This window comes from Chiloscyllium plagiosum, unplaced genomic scaffold (genome assembly GCF_037043375.1).
Source record: "Chiloscyllium plagiosum isolate Xiang-an unplaced genomic scaffold, Cpla_swu_hap1 HiC_scaffold_4, whole genome shotgun sequence".
Taxonomy (NCBI): Eukaryota; Metazoa; Chordata; class Chondrichthyes; order Orectolobiformes; family Hemiscylliidae; genus Chiloscyllium; species Chiloscyllium plagiosum.
This window is the reverse complement of record NW_028270142.1, coordinates 143,559,444-143,581,727: the sequence shown is the minus strand read 5'-3', so window position 1 is coordinate 143,581,727 and position 22,284 is coordinate 143,559,444. Positions and strand designations below refer to the sequence as shown.

The 22,284-nt window shown below is 43.0% G+C and overlaps 1 protein-coding gene across 3 annotated transcripts in view; it reads right to left on the bottom strand.

Moving 5' to 3' along the window:
- Positions 1-4,176: 4,176 nt before the first annotated feature.
- kctd1 (potassium channel tetramerization domain containing 1) overlaps positions 4,177-22,284 on the bottom strand; it is a 169,060-nt gene continuing 150,952 nt past the window's right edge. For all 3 annotated transcript variants that reach the window (XM_087986732.1, XM_087986731.1, XM_087986733.1), the window contains 4 exons: positions 20,166-20,344; positions 15,935-16,079; positions 12,730-13,035; positions 4,177-11,042 (listed from right to left, as the gene is read on the bottom strand). In XM_087986732.1, the coding sequence (XP_087842858.1) occupies positions 10,884-11,042; positions 12,730-13,035; positions 15,935-16,079; positions 20,166-20,344 (789 nt within the window). In that variant the 3' untranslated portion in view covers positions 4,177-10,883. The remainder of the gene's footprint in view (positions 11,043-12,729; positions 13,036-15,934; positions 16,080-20,165; positions 20,345-22,284) is intronic.

The window sequence follows — 22,284 nt, the reverse complement described above, 5'->3', positions numbered from 1 at the left end:
TTGAATGTATTTAAGACAGAGAGAGATTCTTGATTCGTCAGGGGATCAAGATTTATGGGGGAGAAGATAGGAGAATGGGGTTGAGAAACATCATGGCCATGATTGTATGGCAGACAAGACTCAATGGGCCAAATGGCCTAATTCTGCTCCTCTATGGCCTTATGACCCCAACTGACTCATTAGTCACGGATCTTTACGGAGTTATCAGCCTAATCCCTTGTCAGGTAAATGCTGTCTAACTGAAAGGATGCTGAGATGGCACTCAGGGAGGAAGAGGAAAATGTCTCTTTGAAAGATGTAACAAATAAGAAAAGTTGAGAGACTGACTCAATTTTTAAAAATTATTGCATTTATGGAGTTGCTTTTTCATGACCTCAGAATATTCACAAAGTCCATAGCCACTGAAGTAATTTTGAAATCTTGTGATATGGGGACCTGATGGGGTGAAACTTGTGCAAAATAATGATTTAGGAGAGGGTTTTACTGCAAACACGCTTTAAAGATATATCCTTTATCTGACAAGGCGTTTATCTGCTTTTCCCAAAGTATTTTTATAGAATAATGGAAACTTACAACACTGCTCTCCGCTGCTTTTAATCTTACCTTTATAAAGGTGTTTGCAATGATCTTTGCATTTTTTTTTGTCTTTGAGTTTGATCTAACAGGGACGGATTTGGAGAAGCTGGCTGCTCCTTCTGGAGCTGGACACTTTGATAAAGTTTTTTTAAAAAATGTCACAAAATGTAGTTCTAAAAAACTCCACAGAGATCGGTACTCTGTCACCTAGTCAACCTTTATTTACATGCGGCGAGCCCTTGACTCCAATCCAGCTCCCTCAGAGCCAGCTCTCAGAGTGAACAGAACCTCTGACACTCCTGTCAGCCAGGGCTCCCTGATTGGACCAGATTAACAGCCCCAATCAGGAAGCTGAGATTCTGAGGTCCACCTGGCTGACCTCATTGCAATCTCTACAACCCTCCTTTTCTAATTCGGAGGAATAGGCTGATTCTTTCTCTTGTAGTTCTTCCTGGGGCATTTCAGGACCAGATCAGGTTTCGCCTACTCAGCCTCTGAGATGGGCAGCATGTGACACATAGTAGGTTGCCTCTTGTGCCCATAGCATCTCAGGAGAAATTCATTCTCTTCTTCAGGTGGCAAAGGCATCAAGGCAACGACATCTCCGGTTCTGAGGTATCTTCAACGCTTCACAGAGAGGGAGAACCCACGGATTCTGGAAAATTTGGGAAAGGCTGTCGAGCAGCTGAGCAGATTTTGCTCCCGGAACGTTTGTGAGTTTGCACAGGACGGCAACACCTACTCCAACTTTGTACATCACAGGAACTGACCTCATGGCCACCATGCCTCTTACTCGCTGTCATGGTACCTACACCAAACTTTCTCCTCTGAGGTAAACCGCCTCTCTCGTTTAGCAGCATTGTGAGTGGCATTGGTGTTCCTGATGCTGTTTCACCCTTCCCCAAGGTCCTGAAAGATCAGATTTAAGCTGGTGTGACATCTTCTCCCCATTAGCAACACTGGAGCTGTCTCTGTAGTTGTGTGAGGGATGGTCCGATAATCAAATGGGAACTGGGACAGGTTGGTATCGAGTGAAGATGTAGGCTGTTTCTTTGAGCCTGTCTTCAAAGTTTGGACTGCTCTTTCTGCCAGACCATTGGATGATGGATTGTATGGAACTGTCATTTATATACAATTCAACTTTCGGAAATACTCCAATTCCCACTGGTAAACAATGGCCAGTTATCTGCGACCAACACTTCTGGGAGTCTGTGTATTGGAAAGCATGCACACAGCTCTTCTATCATTGTCCCTGGTCAAGCAAATGAACTCTATGCACATCCAACCATTGAGTGGTCATCCATTATGAATCCAGGGTTTACCCAGCCATTTCTACAAATGTGGGGGTGCTGCTGGCAGTAATGTGAGGCCTTTTTGCATTCAATGCATCTAATCCTGGCTAGTAGACATAACCCCTTGCCAACATCTTGATTTTGGAAACCCCTGGATGACCCTGCTGGCGTTCAGCCAGAATCTGGCAGTGACCTTTGCTTGGCACAATCACTCTTGCTCTCTCCTACTCTGATCTGGTCTCTCCAGGTCCAATAAAAGGTTTTAATTCTGGCTGTGATGGCCCTTTGGTTTTCCCCCAATATCACCAGCTGTTTTAGTTTTGCATCCAAAGTCTGATATTGTCAGCTGTGATTGGAAGTGTGTCCAGAAAATTTAACACCATTATGGACTCTCCAGTGCCACACTACTGATGGTGTATGTGCTCAATGCATCCATATTTGCTACTTGGCCTTGCAGAGTGTTCCAACTTGTAATTATAGGCACTCAGCACTAGTGCCCACTACTGAATTCGGCCTGAAACTATGGATGGCACTACCTTGTCCTCTTTAAATAGATCTAGTGGGGGTTTGTGGTCTGTAGTTATTATAAATTTACATCTGTAAAAGTATTATTCTGAATATGAACACCAAACCATCATTCTCTAGCTGGGCATATTTACACTCTGCATTAGGCAAAGTGTGAGATGAATATGCTACTTAGCCTTTCTCTCCGTTGGACAACTTATGAGCTCGTCCTAGCCTGATACCATACCGAGAGGCATAGATCTCACTTGAAATCGTAGTGTGCCAATATCTAAGAATGATAGCTGTTTCTTCACTTCCCTGGAACATATTAATTGGCTACCAGCTATTTCCAAGGCTGACCCTGTTTTTAAGAGTCGATGCAAAGATGCCAAGATGAAGGCCAGGTTATGTATGAATTCTTCGTAATAATTCACTATCCCAAAGAAAGACCTAAGCTCTGGGACAGACGTGGGAAACAGGCACCTTTGTCACCCTCACTTTGTATTGGAAAGTGTGCACACAGTTTTTTTCTATCATTGACCCTGATCAGTGTAAACTTCCAAAGGGTGTAGCCTGGTTTTGTTGACTCTGGAGCCAGAGTAGATCACTCTGGGTGCCTGGAACACGCATCTTTCCCTTCTAAGGCAGATGCCCACATGGGAGAAATGTATAAGGACTATGTTCAAGTACTCTAAGTGTTCCTTATTGGTTTTCTCTGTTACTAGCACGTCATCTAGATAAATGGTGAGCTGGGAAAGACCCTGTAAAATGTTCTCAGACGTACCTGAAAAATTGCACAGGCTGACAGTATCACAAATGACAGTCTCGTATCTTGGTAGAAACCCTTATGGGTATAAATTGTAGCATACTTCTGGGAATCCACACTTAACCGCAATTGCAAGTTTGCAAGGCTCCTGTCCAGCTGCATGAAGGACAACACCTCCCCCACCCCACCACCACCACCACCCCACCTCACCAGGTCTGTGTATAAGCAAGGGATTGGGTAGTTATTCAATTGTGAAAAGCAGTTTACCTTTTGTTTAGCATCCCCACAAAGACAAACTGACAGTCTGCCTTTACAGTTGGTATGACCATTCCACACACTGTCCTGGATGAGTCCTTTGCTTTCCAGCCTTCTGCCAATAAGACAAATGACACTGGGTGGGCCTTGCAGAATCATGGAATTGTTTCCTGGTCAACTTGCAAGGTGCCTTCGGCTCCTTTGATAGTCCCTAGACCTTCTTTAAACACTTCCAGATATTGAATTAGGACTTCACTCAGGTCGCCATTTTCTAATTGAAAAATTGAGCCAATCAAGGTGAATCTTCTTCAATCAATTTTGTCCCATCATACTGGGCCCGAGCCTTTTACTACAATCAATGGTAATTGAACCAGCTTCTCAAAGTTGATTCTGTGAAATTTCACTGGTATAGGTGCTCAGTCTAGCTGGGTCATGTGTTAACTTAAGGGTCGAATCCCAGAGTATATTAAAGACTGGTTTTTGCGATAGCATCTCAGGATTAGAGGAGGCTTGGGGTCACGCTATTCTCTACTAAATCCATCAATTCTTGAAAGGTTTTTGCATATGATGCCTCAGGGAGTTAGGCTCCTAATAACCAAAAGCTACGACTCCACATGTTGTCATGAGACTTATTTGTTGCTTTTCATCTAGCTTACTGTCATTTTCCAGAAAAAAAACACATTCTTTCCATGTACTGGGCCCAATCTTTAATTGCAGCATTGAATGAGTCAAGTTTCCCAAATAATGGTATGATGCCAGAAATGCTTCCCCTAAGTCAAAGAAAACTGTTGCCAATGAATTATTTTATTCTTTTCTCTCTTCACCACTGAAATAACTCCACAGAGGCCGGTATCCCATCACCAAGTCACCCTTTATTTACATGTGGAGAGTCCTTGACACTGATCCAGCTCACTCAGAGCCAGCTCTCAGAATGAACAGAACCCTTGACATTCCTGTTTATGTCTGTCAGTGAGGGCTCCCTGATTGGACCAGGTTAACAGCCCAAATCAGGGAACTCAGATTCTGAGGTCCACCTGGCTGACATCATCGCAATCACTACATGGTTAAAAAGATTTGACTATTGGTGAGGGCTTTTTGAATAGAATAGTTGGTATTTGGAATCAGCTGTCCAATATGGCAGTATATACCAGGTTTAATAGTTGCCCTTCAGCAGAGGATCCTTGAAAGTAAGAAAAAATGCTGGTATTGGGGACATGAGGAAATGGGTTGGGAGTTGCCAAGCTACTCTATAAAATAGCTAGGAGGAAGGGATAAACCAGGGAATTACAGGCCAGTTGGTCTAACCTCAGTGTTGGTGTGAAGTAACTAGAAAGAATTGAGGGTTGGAATATATTTGTACTTGGAGAGAGAGGGATTAATGAGGGATAGTCAGCATGGATTTGTAATAGGACTGTCATGAATGGAAAGATCAATGGTCTTCTAGTGGTAGTGGTATTATCACTAGACTATTAATCCAGAAACCCAGTTAATGTTCTGGGGATCTAGGTTTGAATCCCAGCACATCAGATGGTGGAATTTGAATTCAATAAAGCAAAATTCAGGAATTAAGAATCTACTAATAACCATGAAACCAACATTGATTGTCATAAAAACCCAGCTGGTTCACTAATGTCCTTTAGGGAAGGAAACTGCCATCCCTACCTGGCCTGGCCTAAATGTGACTCCAGACCCACAGCAATATGGTTGACTCTAAACTGCCTTCTGTGCAGCTAGGGACAGGCAGTAAGTGCTGGCCCAGCCAGTGATGCCCACATCCTGTGAATGAATAACAATGATTGACAAGTCTGAATCGTTTAAGGGGGTAACCAGAAGTGTTGATGAGGGTAATGTATTTGATGGACTTTAACAAGTCTTTTCATAAAGGTCCTTCTGGCAGACCGGTTAAGAAAGTAAGAGTCCATGGGAAAAGTGACACATTGGATCCAAACTTGGCTGAAAGGCAGGAAGCACAGGGTGATGCTAGAGGGACGTTTCTGTGACTGGAAGTCTGTTTCCAGTGGGGTTTGACAGCGCTTGGTGCTGGGGCCTTTGCTGTTTGTGGTGTATGTTAATTTGAAATCAAATGTAGGGGGTTTTATCAAGTAATTCATGGGTGACATGAAAATTAAGTCAGGTAGTATAAAGTGAGGAGGATAGCTGTGAAGCTGCAGGAGACTGGTCAGCTGGACAGATCAGTGACAAATAGAAGTCAACCTGGAAAATGGTGACATTTTGCAGGTGGCGAACAAGGCAAGAGATTACACTGTGACTGGTATGAGTCATACAGCACTGAAACAGACCATTCGACCCAACTCTTCCATGCCGACCAAGTGTCCCAAAACTAGTCCCATTTGCCTACATTTGGCCCATATGCCTCTAAACCTTTCTTTTCATGTACCTGTCCAAATGTCTTTTAAATGCTGTCATTGTACAACCCCCTCTAGTCCCGGCAACATCCTAAGAAATCTTTTCTGAGCCCTCTCCAATCTAATATCTTTTCTATAGCAGGAAACCGTGAGGATGGCTCAGTGGTTAGCATTGCTGCCTCACAGTGCCAGGGACCTGGATTTGATTCCAGCTTCTGTGTGGAGTTTGCACATTCTCCCTGTGTCTGCATGGGGTTCCTCCCACAACCCAAAGACGTGCAGGTTGGGTGAACTGGCCGTGCGAAATTGCCCATAGTGTTCAGGGGTGTGTAGGTTAGTCAGGGGAAATGTAGAATACTAGAGTAGTGGGATGAGTGTGGGTGGGTTACTCTTCGGAGGGTCGGTGTGGACTTATTGGGCCTAATGGCCTGTTTCTACATTGTAGGGATTCTATCTGAAAACCAGACCAGAACTGTACACAGTACCCAAAGTGTATAATATCCTGTACAACCAAAACATGACATCCCAACTCCTCTACTCAATGGTCTGAGCAATGAAGGGAAGAGTGCTAAATACCTTCTTACCCACCCTGTCTACCTGTGACACAACTTTCAAAGAACTATGCACCTGAACCCCAGGTTCCTGTTCGACAACACTACCTCGGGCCTTACCATTAACTGTCTAAGTCCTGCCCTTGTTTGTTTTTACCAAAATGCAATACCTCGCATTTATCCAAATTAACCTGCATCTGCCACTCATCAGCCCATTGGCCCAATTGATCAAGATTTCTTTGTACTCTTAGATACCTTCTTCATTGTCGACTACACCACCAATTTTGGTGTCATCTGCAAACTTACTAACCATACCTCCTAAATTCTCGTCCAAATTATTTTTATAAATTACAAACAAAAGTGGACCCAGCCCCGATCCCTGTAGAACACCACTGGACACAGGTCTCTAGTCCAAACAACTGTCTACCACCATCCTCTGTCTCCTACCGTCAAGCTAATTTTGTATACAGTTGGCAAGCTCTCCCTGAATCCCGTGTGGTCTAAGTTTACTAATTAGTCTACCATGTTAAACCTTGTCAAAGGCTTTACTACTCTCCATGTGGACAACATATACTGCTCTGTTCTCATCAATCATTTTGGCTATATTCTCAGAAAAACTCAATCAAGACTGTGAGACATGATTTCCCGTTCACAAAGCCATGCTATCCCTAATCAGTCCTTGCCTCACCAAATGCATGTAAATTTCATGTTTCAGAATCCCCTCCAACAACTTACCCACCACTGATGTAGTCTTGAAAAGTTCTAAGATCACAGGGACATTGGTGTGTACATCTGCAGATCTCTGAAGATTGTAGGGTAGGTAGACAAGGTGGACACGAAGATGTGTGGGATACTTGTCTTGATGAGCTGAGGCATGGAATACAAGAGTGCGTAGGTTATGCTGGAAGTGTATAAAACACTGGCTAGGCCATAACTGGTGTACTGTGTGTAGTTATGGTCACCACATTGCAGGAAGGATGTGATTTCACTGAACAGGGTGCAGAGGAGATTCATCTGGATGCTGCCTGGGCTGGAGGGTCTGTGGTTTGAAGATAGACTGGCACTGCTTTCCTTACAGCAGCGAGGGAACCAGGCAGAAGTGTATACTATTACGAGGAGCAGATAAGAAGACACTTTTCCAATTAGTAGAGAGTGCAGGAGGCAGATATATGTGGCAGAAGGATAAGAGGAGAACTGAGGTAAATTTTTTTCACGTAGAGGATGGTGGGATCTGGAACTACTGTCTGAAAGGTTGATTGAAACAGCAACTCTTGTAACATTAAAAGCAGTATTTAAGTATTCACTTGCATTGCACCAAGAGATGAAAAATGGGATTAGTCAGATCTTTGTTGACAAGTGCATATATGACAGGTCAAATGCCTCCTTCTGCAAATGTCGATGACTGCGATAAGCCTCCTTCTACAAAGCACTATTTAATCCAAATGGAAAATTATTCTGCAGGTGTTCCCACATAGCAAAGAATTTCAAGAGGGAAATGGCTTTTCAATTTCAAAAATATTCACTCAAAGCATGTATGTGTTGCTAGTTATGCCATGATTTATTGCCCAAGGGACACTTAAGAGTCAACCACATTTCTGTGGTTCTGGAGTCACATGTCACAGCTCCAGGGACCCGGGTTCGATTCCCACCTCGGGCAACTGTCTGGGTGGAGTTTGCACATTCTCCGTGTCTGTGTGGGTTTCCTCCGAGTGCTCTGGTTTTCGCCCACAATCCAAAAATGCGCAAGTTAGGTGAATTAGCCATGCTAAATTGCCATAGGTTAGGCGCATTAGTCAGGGGTAAACAAAGGGTAGGGGAATGGGTCTGGGTGGGTACTCTTCAGAGGGTCGGTGTGGACTTGTTGGGCCAAATGGCCTTTTCCACGCTGTGGGTAATCTAATCTACAGCATAGACGGAGGCCCTTTGGCCCATCAAGTCTGTGATAGTTAAAAACAGCCACTTAATATTCTAAACCCATTTTCCAGCACTTGCCATAGCCTTGTATGCCTTGGTATCACAAGTACACACCTAAATATTTCTTCAATGTGATGAGAGTTTCTGCCTCTCCAACCCTTACAGGCAGGGAGTTCCAGATTCCCAGCACCATCTGGGGCAAAACAAGACTTTCCCTCACCATCCCCCTTTAAACCTCCTGGTCCTTACCTTAAATCCATCATCCCTCCATCAAGGTGAAAAATTACTTCCTGTCTACTGTCTATGTCTCTCATAATTTAATATATCTCAATCATGGCCTTCTCAATCTCCTTTGCTCCAAGGAAAGCTACCTCAGTCTGTCTAGTCTCTTTTCATAACTGAAATTCTCCAGCCCAGGCAACATTCTGGTAAATCTCCTCTACACCCTTGCCAGCGTGGTCACATCCCTCCTATAGTGCAGACCAGACCGGGTAAGGACAGCAGTCTCGTTCCCTAAAGAATGCAGTGAACCATGTGGGCTTTTGTGACAATCGACAATGGCTACATTGTCGACATTAGGTAAGCTTTCCCTTCCCTTCAGACTTACATTGAATTCAAATTCCATCTGCCAAGTGAGATTCAAACCTGAAGCCCCTAGAACAATCATCTGGGTCTCTGGATTAATTGTCTTGCAATTGTCCTCCCATAATATACTCAAAAAGCTGAGCTACACACTGGAGAGGAAATTGCAACCAGTTCTCCTGATCAATATTCATCCCTCAGTCAACATCACAGATTATCCATTTATTATTACATCATTCTTTGTGGGAGCTTGCTGTGCATAGATTGGCCCCTGCACTTCCTTCAATCAAACAGTGACTCCACTATAAATTATTTCATTGGCTTGAAAGTGCTTTGAAGCATCTGATGGCTGGTAAAACTAAAGCCCTGATATACTCAATAAATCCAAATGAAATCTAATCATTGCTTGGCCGTACAGAACTTCAACATTGTTAAAAGGAGACAGTGAGTTGCATTGTTTTGGACTAGGACACAAGAAAAGAGATTTGAGGAAAAGGATGCTAATTAATCCACCCCAAAAAGTGGATACTGATTGGTTACCAATTGGGTAATCCCATAGATCATGAGTTTTGTTAGCACATATGAATGAGTGTTCATTGAACTCATGAACTCAGCAATTAATGTAGTTGAGTTCAGTTTCAATGAAAGCATGTTTGCCTAAATTATACCTGCCTAGTCAAGTTTATCCCAAAGTCTGGTTATTGCATCCTAACACATAACAAAAAGTTTCAGCTTCCTGTCTGTTTTAGTGATGTTTAACATTGATACAAAACACTGAAAAGGTTCAGGCCTTATTGGAATTGCAAACCTTCGTTTCCAAGTAAGCCAAGTCTTCCATATAATGAGCCACAGCTACATGAGCATAAAATCCTTTTGGGTAGGGTGGAAGGCAAAGAACTGGGTGGGAGACCCACGGGATTGGATGGAGGACTGAATTTCCACCGTTTTTGACAGTTATTTTTGTTAACCGTTGGTAAGAATGGAATTGAGGGAGTCGTGAAATCAGTGTCATCCCCTGGAAACCCCCAACATCACCCCTGTGATTCCAACAATGGGTATACTAAGAGCATGCTCTCATTGTATGTGCCAATGCAGCTTATCCCCTCTATTCTTTTTAATAACTACACAGAGGTTGGTATCCTGTCACCAAGTCTAATCCTCCTCCATCAGGAAATAGCACAATGATGCTTAATAAAGATCTATATGCATCAACAGCAAAAGACATTTTTTTTAACAAAAACAATGCAACCTGATAGTATTTTTAAAAAAAACTTATTTTCCACGCAGTAAAATTCAATAAACTGGGAGCTGCTATTAGCAAGGAGAGTGCAGCACTGCCCTTGAGCAGTTAAATCTGAGACCTGGATGAAGTCGGTGATATTTTCTCAAGATGACATTTACCCTAGATGTTTCCCTCAGGCACAGAAAGCATTATTAGTACAGCTGTGGAAATAAAACGCACAAGCACACCAGAGATTGGAGCAGGAAGAGGCCATTCAGCCCTTTGAGTCTGGCCTGCTACATACTATAATCAAGGCTGATTGGATCATGGCCTCAACTAGCCATGTTCACTTGAACCTCGCCACGTGACCCATGGATCTTAGACCCGTCCCTGCTTCATATGGGCTGATGTGCCTGAGATTTATTTATCAGTTTTCCTCTCTGCTTGAACACACAGTAACCATATTCCGAAGTTGTCTGAATGACAAAAGAGAAAAATCAAAAGGGAAAAGTTTTGGGAATGAATTGCATCAATGCAAAAGCTTTTGATTTTTTTGGTGGGGGGAGCGCTGGGTGGAGGGACGAGGAGAGAAATGTTGCCAATTCGCTTCCAGGAACCAAAAAAAAACCTCCTTCCAACAAACCGATAAATATTTCGTGGATATCCCACAAGTTTCAAATGTGGATTTAGATGCAGTCTCGGAAAATAGTGCATCATCCAACATTTAGTTTGGGAACCAACAGTCAACATCTTTAACCAAATGCATGGATAATGTGTTTTTTTAAAATGTATTTATTTTTTAAAATTTTTTTTTGAATTTTTGCTCTCTCTCTCTCTCGCGACAAGTATGTCAGTTCAGTCCAGGGGTTCCTGTTTTATTCGAATGACAGGTGGTACACGGGATAGTCGCTTGATTTCCCGCCTTAGTACGTATTCACTAAACTGGGAGGAGTCAACTCCACCGCCGCTGGATCCGACAATTTCAAATCCCTTCAGCTGTAATCGTTCCAGGACCTAGCAAAGGAAATCAGACAATGTGAAGTATACGAGCACATTAAAGCTTTATGTCCTCATCTCAGCAAGGGCAGCAGAGTGGATCTCATAGCCAGGTTCCACTTGCCAAGACCACCACTGCAGCTTTGGGGCCTCCCAAAACGATTCACTTGTGTTTCAACAATTTCTATTATTCATTTCGTGTTTGGGAAAGCTGTCAGCTTTAACTGACTTTTGGCAGCTCACAGAACGTAATGAATCTAAGCTGCTGTTTTCTGAAACAGACACTGAAATTTCCCTTTTGAGAAACCACACAAGACTTTGAATGCATTCCCCAGAGATTAACAACAAATGTTACAAACATCAACTTATACAGAAATACTTTGACCAAAATCTCTTAATTGGCAACCGAATATTCTCCGAATATTTAGCATTCTGCTCCTGGTGCAAGGAGATGGGTCATCGTACTATGTTTGAAAGGGCGGGTTCAATAGTAGCCTTCAATAGGGATTGGATAAATATTCAGTTGTCAGAAAAATTGCAGAGACACAGGGAAAGATTGGGAGGGTGCAACTAATTTGATTGAAAGGGTTGGGGCAATCACCACCATCTGAAATGCATCCTTTTAACTCATTCGAGCTACCTGTCACTGGCAAGGAAGGATTTCTGACCTATCCATAGATGCAGCCTTGAGAAAGTGCTGGTGAACTGCTGCAGCCCATGTGTTGTCCATGGACCGTGATGGAGAGAGTTCCAGGGTTTTGATTTTTTTAAAACTTCATTTGGAATGGATGGCCCAGCAATCACGGCCAATCCCTAATTGCTTGGAAACATAGGAATAGGAGTAGGAGTAGGCCATTCAGTCCCTTAAATGTTTCACCATTCAATGAGATCTGTAGCCTAACTTCATAGACTTGCCTTTGCTCCTTATCCCTTAATAGTTTTATTTAGCAAAAAATTATCTCCCCTCAGATTTAAAATTAACTACTGTTTGTGGAAGAGAGTTCCAAAGTCTATTGGAAGTCACATGTAGGCAAGGCCAGGCAAGCATGGTAGATGTCCTTCCCTAAAGGACATTAATGACTCAGTGTTTACTATTAGACTAGTAGGTTTTTAAAAAATTATTCCAAATATTTATTGATTCAAATTTTTCTATCCACTATTGGTAGGATGTGAACCCATGACTACAGGCCATTAGCCTGGGTCTCTGGATTACTAGTCCATTGTCAATATCACATCTGCCCTTTATAAAACAATGTAACACAGTGAGTCACATGAGGAAATACTAGGGCAGGTGACCAAAAACTTGGTCAAAGGAAAAGACAATGCAAGGAGGGAGGGGGTAATACCATAATGGGGTCGCAGAAGATGGATGAGAATTGTAAAATGAAAGATTCACTTGACTAAGAGCCAGGGTACGTTAGTGAGCAAGGGAGTGGGGTAAAGGACTTAATGCCATTTAAGACAGAGAGTGACAGAGACAGTGTGCCTGAGAGAGGAGAGAAACAGACAGACAATTTTAGAGAAAGTGAGAGAGAGAAAAAGACAGTGAGGGACAATGAGAGAGAAACAGAAGTGGAGAGAAGCAGAGATAGAGAGAGAGAAAGACAGAGACAGACAGTGAGAGGGAGAGAGATAGACAGCATGTGTGTGAGAGAGAGACAGAGACAAAAAGAGAGAAATGTGCGTGAAAACTTTAATCTATTACCTGAACAGAGTTGAGGTGGCAGTAGCCATTGAGGGGGAATCGGATGACGTGCGTTGAGTCATGATTCCAGCCAGCATTAATTGAGTTACACATCACATCCCCAATTTCCGGGAACACCTCTTCGATCAGGGCCTTGTCTCCGCTCAGAGTGATCCGCTCCCCTAAGTCAGGGGCCACCCGCACCACCAGACACTCGCACGGCCTCGAGACCCGGCCCAGCTCCCTCTCCTGTTTCCAGCGCTCCAGTTCGATCAGCATGGGCTGCAACTGGAAATATTTGGCCTCTTCGAATAACAAGCTGTAATCCTGAACACAACACAAGCAACAAAAGGCACTCTCACGTGTTTGTACTACATACAGTGAAAGCCTCACAGACACCACAGAAAAACATGCACTGGTGTTACAGTTTGTTATTTGTTTTAGTCTTTCATGGAATGTGGGCATCACTGTCACAACCATCAATTCTTCTATTCAGCCCCTAACTGCCCTTGCATTTATTGCCCATGCCAAACTGCCCATAAATGGCCTCTGCAAACCACCTAAGAGGGAAATCAAGAGTCAGCCGCATTGCTATGGGTCTGAAGTCACATGTGGGCCAGACCAGGTCAGGGTGGCAGATTTCCCTCCCTCAAGGAACCAGATGGGTTTTTACAACAATTGAAGATGGTCATCATCACCGATACTAACTTTGAAATCCAGATTACGAGTAACCTGTTCAGATTTGTTATGAAATACCTATGTAGTAACTAGGACATGAACTAGTTTTCCAGGCCAGAGGTAGGAATACTACCACTGTGACCCCAAAAGTCTTCTTTTACAAATTAAAAAAAGAATTACCCATGTTTGTAATCAACCTGCTCAGAGATGTTACTGCACACCTGTGGAGCAGGTGGGACTTGAACCCAGGCCTCCAGGCCCTGGGGTAGGGTCACTACCTCTGTGCCACAAAAGCCCCCTTTTTTTCCAAGTTACACTTCAGTGACAATAATAGTCCAAGCTGACTAGAGGTAATTGGATAATTAAGAGTGAGAAAAGAGAAAGACTTGCATTTATAAATTGTTTTGACATCCTAAAGTAGTCTGCAGCCACTTAGGTTCCGTTGAAGTGTAGTCAATGTAGGAAAAAGGCCAACTGAATGGTGTGCAGCCATCTCCCACAAACAAGAGACTGACAGATTTTTAATCAGGAAGGGAACATAGAACATAGAACATTACAGTGGAGTACAGGCCCTTCGGCCCTCGATGTTGCGCTGACCTGTGGAACCACTCTGAAGCCCATCTAACCTTCATGATTCCATTTTCATCCATATGTTTATCCAATGACCATTTAAATGCTCTTGAAGTTGGCGAGTCTACTCCTTTTGCAGGCAGTGCATTTCATGCCCTACTACTATTCTGAGTAACGAAGCTATCTCTGACATCTGTCCTATATCTATCACCCCTCAATTTAAAGCTACGTCCCCTCATGCTAGTCATCACCATCCGAGGAAAAAGGCTTTCACTATAATCGAGGGTAATGGGGAAAAGGCAGGAAAGTGGAGTTGAGGATTATCAGAATCAGCCATGATCTCACTGAATGGTGGAGCAGACTCAATGGGCTGAATGGCCTACTTCTGCTCATGCACAGAATCACAGAATTTTATAGTGCAGGAAGAGGCCATTCAATCCATTGTGTCTGTACTGGCTCCTGAAAGAGGCAACCAAGCTATTCCCACTCTCCAGCTGTATTTCCAGAACCCTCTAAGTCCATCCCTTTCAAATACATACCCAGCTCTCTTTTGAAACCTCCTATGGAATCCGCCTCCACCACTCTCCAAGGGAGCGCTTTCCAAATCCAAACAACTCTTTGCGTAAGGACTTTTCTCCTCATCTCATTCCTAGCTGTCATGCTGACAGCCTTGAAGTTATGACCTCCAGTTACTGACATACTAGTTAAAGGTAAGAAAACATTTTTCTTTACCTTGTCAAAATTTTTCATAACCATGATTACCTCAATAAGGTCACCTCTTAATCTTCTCTGCTCCAAGGAGGATAAACCCAATCTCTCTAACCTTACCTTGTATCTAAAATCCCTCATTCCTGGGATCTATCTAGTAAATCTCCTTTGTACTGTCTCTAGGGCTTTAACATCCTTCCTTATATGAAGGTCCCCAGTGTAATGATTGTAACAAGGTCAACCGAGTGGACCTCACTGAATAGGAGCTCCCTGAGTGGGGCTGTTAACCTGGTCCAATCAGGGAGCCCTGGCTAACAGATATAAACAAGAGTGTTCGGCAGTAGTGTGGGGGAAAATTAAAAAAAAACAGGAAAAGGAAGTAGTGTGTTAGAGGTTCTGTTCACTCCGAGGGAGCTGGCTCAGTGTCAAGGACTCTCCACATGTAAATAAAGGGGGACTTGGTGATGCAATACTGTCCTTTGTGGAGTTATTTCACCCAGAAGTGAACACAATACATCAAATATGGTCTGACAAATGATTTGTAGAGATGTAGCATTTCTTCCTTGCTTTTTACTCTATGCCTCTATTTATACATAATCATCCTATAAATCTTAACAACTGTTTCAACTCCAGAGAATCATGTGCATGGACCTTGAGGTCCTTCTGCTGCTGTACCCCTCTCAGAGTTGTGCCATTGAGTCTGTATTGTGACTCTTTTTTTTTCTACCAAAATATATTACCTCACATTTCTCTGCATTAAAATTCATCTGCCAGGTGTCTGCCGGTTTGTCCAACTTGTCAATGTCCCTCTGAAATCGCTCAGGTATTAACCTCACAATTTACTGGTCTCCCTATCTTAGTGTCATCTGCAAATTTAGGGATGTTGCCCTCAACACCCATGTCCAAATCATTTCTGTGAATCAGAAAAACCAAGGGTCTCAACATTGATCCCTGGGGAACACCACTTTCAACTCATCTCCAACCTAAGAAATACCCATCTATATCCACCCTCTTTTTCCTATTTTTTAGCCAACATCTAATTGATGCTGTCAAGGATCCATCAATCCAAAATATTTCGAATTTGCTAATCAACCTGGCATGTGGCCCTGTATCATCTTTTGGAATTATCTGCCTGAGCATTCAGATGGGGTGTGGAGTCATGTTCGACCCAACACATGGTAGCTTCAGTAAGAGTTTAGTGTCAGTGCAGTTGCTGGAATTTGTTGGGAGCTTTATACATTTGCGGAAGTGGTTAAGCCAGTCAACTTACTTTGAAATCGTCAGGAATAAGGAGCTTTGAAGTGCGCAGAAAGTTTAAAATGTAACGAAACATCTGACCGTCTCTGTCAATGAAGTAATGTTGCTTCAGGCTGTCCAGGACAATGGGCTCAGTTCCATCAAAGAGACGACCAATTCTGCAACAAGGCAACAGAAAACACAAGTGTCAGATATCTGGGTAAACAAGAACAAATTTTTAGACTGGAGGCACCACGTAACAGAAACTAGGAGCAGGAGTAGGCTATTCAGCCCTTCAAGCCTGCTCCATCATTCAGTATGATCATGGCAGATCCTTTATCTCAATGCCATCGCTGAATTCTGCATTATCGACATCCTGGGAGTTATCAGTGACCAGAAATTGGTCTAAACCATCCATATAACTATAGTGGCTACAAGAGCAGGTCAGAGGCTAGGAAAACTATGGTGAATAAATCACCTTCTGACTCCCCAAAGCCTGTCTACCATATACAAAGTACAAGTCAGGAGTGTGATGGAATACTTCCCACTTGCCTGGATGTGTGCAGCTCCAACAACACTCAAGAAGCTTGACACCATCCAGGACAAAGCAGTCTGTTTGAATGGCACCACATCCACAAACATGGAAAAAAGATTTTATGTAAAATTTTGTGATTTGCATCAAACTACCTGAAATGCTTTATTTAAAATAGATCTTTGAAAGTTCATGGAGACTTTTTTTTGAAACAAGGCTTCCTAGAAATCACATGATTGTCGAGAACTTCTTGAAGACTCTGCTGGGCCTGTCTTGAACACTGACTGGCTTGGACAGGGCCTTGTTTTATCTGGCAGCCTCTTAAGAACAAGCTGAGCAGGAGGAAAGCCCGCGATGAGAAAGCTGCCCAGCTGACCTCTTTCATTACTGAAAAGAAAAAACTTTCTTGTTGAGTTCAGGATAAGACCTACTTGTTCTTTTGAAAGAGTAATTGAAGAAACACCCCATGGTTTTTTCTTTTGCCTTCATGAGTAGCCCCAATGGCCAAAATGTTTTTTTTCAGAAAGTCAATCTTTTCAGAAATCTGATTTGATTCTGTTCTCTTCAAATGTGCAAGTGTGTTTTGGGGATAAACATTTATACTTCCTTATCACTGATTGTGTCTGTTCACCAATTATTGCAATTTTGTTGGGGATCGGTTGGCTCGGTTGGCTGGACAGCTACATTGCAATGCCAAGAAATGTCACCAGTGGGGGTTCAATTCCTACTCTGGCTGAGGTTACCATGAAGGACTCTCCTTCTCAATGTCTCCGTTCACCTGAAGTATGGCGACCTTCAGGTTAAACCAACAACAGTTGACTCTCTCCCTAATGAGAGAGGAGCCTGATGGGTCTGGTAGGACTACGGCAACTTTACCTTTTATGGTATCTTTGTGTCATAAATCTGATTGAGAAATTGCTTTTTTAAAATTCATTCACAGGATGAAAATGTCACTGGCTAGGACAGCGTTTATTGCCCATCCCTAGTTTACCAGAGGGCAGTTAAGAGTCAACCACATTGCCATTTGTTTCAAATGTGATTGAGATGAGGTGCTGAATTGGTCATGTGGGAAACTGGGAGAAGCATTTTTGTTTTGTGTTGTGACCAGGGATGACTGGGATTAGAGACATTATACACTTGTTGGTCAAAACACAGGTTGGTATCACAGAATATTCACAGCCACCGAAGAGTGCACTCAGGGTCTTGACTTAAAATCTTAGCAACTCCTTGACAGTGTAACTCTCACTCAGTACCAGCTCTGTGATCATCTAGAAAACGTCTCCTGAACTCATGACCTAACTCAGAGGTTTGGGTACAATCCACTGAGACAAGGCTGACCACTTGCCTGGATGGGGACAGCTCCAACAGCACTCTAGAAGCTTGACACCATCCAGGACAAAGCAGCCCGCTTGACTGGCACTGCATTCACAAACATCCACTCCCTCTAATACGGACGTTCAGTAGCAGCAGTGTGTACTATCTAGAAGATGAGCTGCAGAAATTGACAAAGATCTTTAAATAGCACCTTCCAAACCCACAACCACTTCCATCTAGAAGGACAAGGGTAACAGATACATGGAAACACCACCCCCTTCAAGTTCCCCTCCAAGCCATTCACCACCCTGACTTGGAAATATAACACCGTTCCTTCACTGTCACTGGGTTAAATTCCTGGAATTCTCTCCCAAACGGCATGTGGACTGCAGCGGTTCAAGAAGGCAGCTCAACCCAACCTTCTCAAGGGGCAACTAGGGATGAGTAATAAATAGTGGCCAGGATTTAATATGCTACAATAAGGTCACCTGTTACTTTTTCTAAACAGCAATGAGTATAGGCCTAACCTGTTCAACCTATTCTCATTAGAGGTGCTGTATAATAATTGCTCCTGTGATGACTTATAATGTTAAAGGTGCTCTATGAATGCAAAAAGCTGTTGTTGTAAATCCCACACTCAATGAGAAGAGGAAAATGGTCCTGGGTGTCACAATCACATCGTATTGATACTTCTGGCCTGAGAGAGAGAGAGAGAGAGCACACTCGCGAGAGATAGTGGGTGGGTTGTGTGCGAGAGAGAGAGAGGGTGTGTGCGAGAGAGTGTGTGAGAGACAGAGGGTGTGAGACAGAGAGAGAGAGTGTGTGAGAAAGACGGATGGAGGGCAGGAGAGAGAGGTAGCGAGAGATAGAGATAGAGAGAGAGAGAGACAGAAAGATTGTGTGTGTGTGCTTGCACAAAAGTGTGTGTGTGTGTGAGAGAGAGAGGGTATGTGTGTGAGAGAGTGTGTGTGTGTGTGTGTGTGTGTGTGTGAGAGAGAGAGAGTGTGTGGTATGCGAGAGAGACGGAGGGAGGGAGATAGAGAGAGAGAGAGAATCAAAATGATACTTGGACTCGAAGGGTAAAACTACACAAATTAGGGCTGTAGTTCCTAGAATTTAGAAGTTCACAGGATGATTTGATCAAAGTTTACGAGTGGAACTGATGACCTAGACAAACAGAATCCATTTTGACTGACTGAGGGGAGTCCAGAATTAGGGGTCAGAGCCTAATAGATGGAGCCAGACATTTCAGCAGTGACATCGGGAAACATTTTGGGCACGAAGAAGGGCAGACAGTTGGAACTCTCTTCCACAACTGAGCACTTATGCAAATTATTTGTCAAGTTTAAAACTGAGATTGATAGGAATTTTGTTAACCAATGGATGGGACAATGGAGTTAGATCACAGATCGACCATGATCCCATTTAATAGTTAAATGAGTTTAAACTTGCAGATTAGGAGCATGATAGGGCATTCATCCTCTCTAGACTGCTCTGTTATTTAATATAATCATGGCTGATCTAATTGTCAGCTTAACACTACATTCCCACCTGTCCCCGAAAAGCTTTCACCTTTGTGTCCATCCATCCATCCAACTCTGCTTCAAAAATGCTTCCACTGTTTTTAGAGGACAATAGTCCCAAAGTTGATGATCCTGACAGAAAAAAATCCTCATCTCTGTCTTAAAAGGGCGACCCCTTATTTTTAAACAGTGACCTCTGGTTCCAGAGTATCTCACAGGAAGAGAGGCAATATGGGGACATGGGTTTGGATCTTACTGTGAAATCTGAACTCAATTAAATCAAAATTTGGAATAAAGAGATGACCCAATGTGATGACTTGTTGTTAATATCCCACCTGGTTCATTAATGTCCTTTCTGGAATCCTTACCTGGTTTGGTCTACATCTTTCACAGAAGATGTGAGGGGCAGGTTTTCTTTAGTGATGGGTGCCTGGAACGCGCTGAAGGGGTAGTGGTGGAGGCAGGTATGATGGGGCACTTAGGGGATTTTTAGATAGGCACATGAATAAGCATGAAATGGAGGGATATGAACCATGGGCAGCCAGAAGGGATTAGTTTCATTTGGTGTCATGTTCGGCACAACATCATGGGCTGAAGGAAATGTTCCTGTGCTGTACTGTTCTATGTGACTCCAGACCCAAAGCAATGTTACTGCCCTCTGGTTAATCAGACTTGGACAATAAATGCCAGCCCGGCCAGCACATCCTATGAGTGAATTTTTAAAAAATCTGCAAAATTCTGATAGATACGGATCCAACATTTCCTCATGAAATAACATCCGCTGCTCCCCTTGAATCCCAGGTATCAGTTGAGCAAATCTCCTTAGCAATACTCTGGCTCTATACTACTGATTGGCTAATCTTAGAAATAAGTTTACGGTATGTCACCAGATTTACCTTGAGTCAGAAAACTTAGTTAGCGTTGCCAAGCTACTGGTATACATGTGACCTCCCACATCAATGTGCACTGGGGCATTGGATTTAGTGAGCTGTGCTGGTGTTGGGATTCCCTGATTAGTCAGCGGAGATACAGGAGACCTGGTCAGCAAGGGTCTTGACATGTTGTGCCAGCTGTCCTGTAAAGAAATGGTCAAATATTAGTCAGCAAAAACCCACTTGACCACGTCAGAACCACAAACAACAACAATGAGTCTGTAAAGCATATGAACCCAACATTGGAATTGTTATTTAAACAGAAGGGAAGAATAAACTTGTGAGGTGAACTGTGAAATATTATTCAATACTGCCTGAAACTACTGTTTAGCATTAGGGAACCTTTTAAAATTGTTTTTTTAGAAAGCCTGACTACAGCCATTGACACATTTACTTCTTTAGAATTGTAGAAACTCTTTGAATTGTACACGTGAGCAGGTTTAATCTCATTAAGCAGACAGGCAACTTGAGAAAGGGTAAGTTTTAAAATGGGGAACACAAGTTCACATGCAAAGTTCAGCAACTTTCTGGCAAACGTAAGATGACTGCACTTTTGGCGCTTTTTATTTTGCAAAACAGAAAATTGGGTCAATTAAAAATAACATCCAAGCACATTAATAAAACAAAAACAGAATTATATGGTGCCTTTCACAATCTCCCAAACCTTTTCACAGCCAACGAAGGACTTCTGAAATGCATTCACTGTCATTACAGGAAATGTTGCTGACATGTGCATAGAAAGATCCCACAGTTAGAAGCGCGACAATGACTGGGTACCTAGTAAGAGTGCAATCAGGGCCATTGTTTCCCATCTCACCCCAAAATGGCATGTCCAACCAGTACAGCACACCCTCAGGACTGCACCAGGACTGAATTCATCCTCAAATTTAAAGTATGACTTAAATCCACAAACTTTCCAAACTGAGCCAGGAGTTATAACAGAAAAATAGGTGATCTCTTCAATGAAGTAGATTTACTGAGCTATGGGGCTAGAGTGAATAGTGAGGAGGGTGAGAAGCGAAAAGGACTGACAGGCTGGTGATACACACTGGCCGCCATGAGTAATATCTATAAGGTGCACTGCAATAAAGCACTGAGCTGTCACAGCACCTTCTAATCCCATGGCCACTTCCATCTAGAAGGACATAGGCAACAAATACATGAGTGCACCACCCCCTGCAAATTCCTCTCCTAGTCACTCACAAACCTGACTTAGAAATATATCACTGGTCTGTCAGTGTCACCATGTCAAAATCTTGGAATTACCTCCTGAACAGCATTGAGCATCCCTACATGGTTCAAGGCAGCAATACACTACCACCTACTATGGGTAGGTGAAAGATGGTGGCCTAGCCAGCTATGACCATACTCTGTGAATGAATTAGGAAAACGAGACTGACAGAGAGCCAACTTGGATGTGATGGGCTGAACAGCCTCTTCCTCTTCTGTAGAGACTTTATGACTCCACACAGAATTGAGCTCTTTCTCTTAAAGAATATGGACAATGCAATCAAATAGCTGAAGTGACTAAGGTAGATGGCTTTAAAGGGAAGGTACATAGCACGAGGGAGATGGGGATGGAAGTGAATGCTGATGCAGATGGGTGAGGAGTCCTTAGGCTTTGTCAGTGTCTATGACGCACACATGTGGCTGTTTCTTTGTACACTCAGATTAATTCGATCAATATTACCATGTAGTACCTTGCATTTGCAAAATAGTCATACTTGTCTGCACTGACCAGATATCCCAGTTTGACCTTGTACTATTTGCCAGCATTTAGCCCATATCCCTCTAAACCCTTCTTATTTGTATCACCACCCTGATGCCATTTAAATATTATAATTGTACCAGCCTCCACCACTTCCTCTGGCAGCTCATTCCAGACACTCACCACCCTCTGCGTGATGAAGTTGCCCTTTAGGTCCCTTTTAAATCTTTCCTCTTTCACCGAAAACCTATACCCTCTAGTTTTGGAGTCTCCCACCCCTAGAAAAATACCTGGCTACTCAACCCATCCATACTTCTCACAATTTTATAAACCTCTATAAGGTCACCCCTCAGCCTCCAATGCACCAGGGAAAAA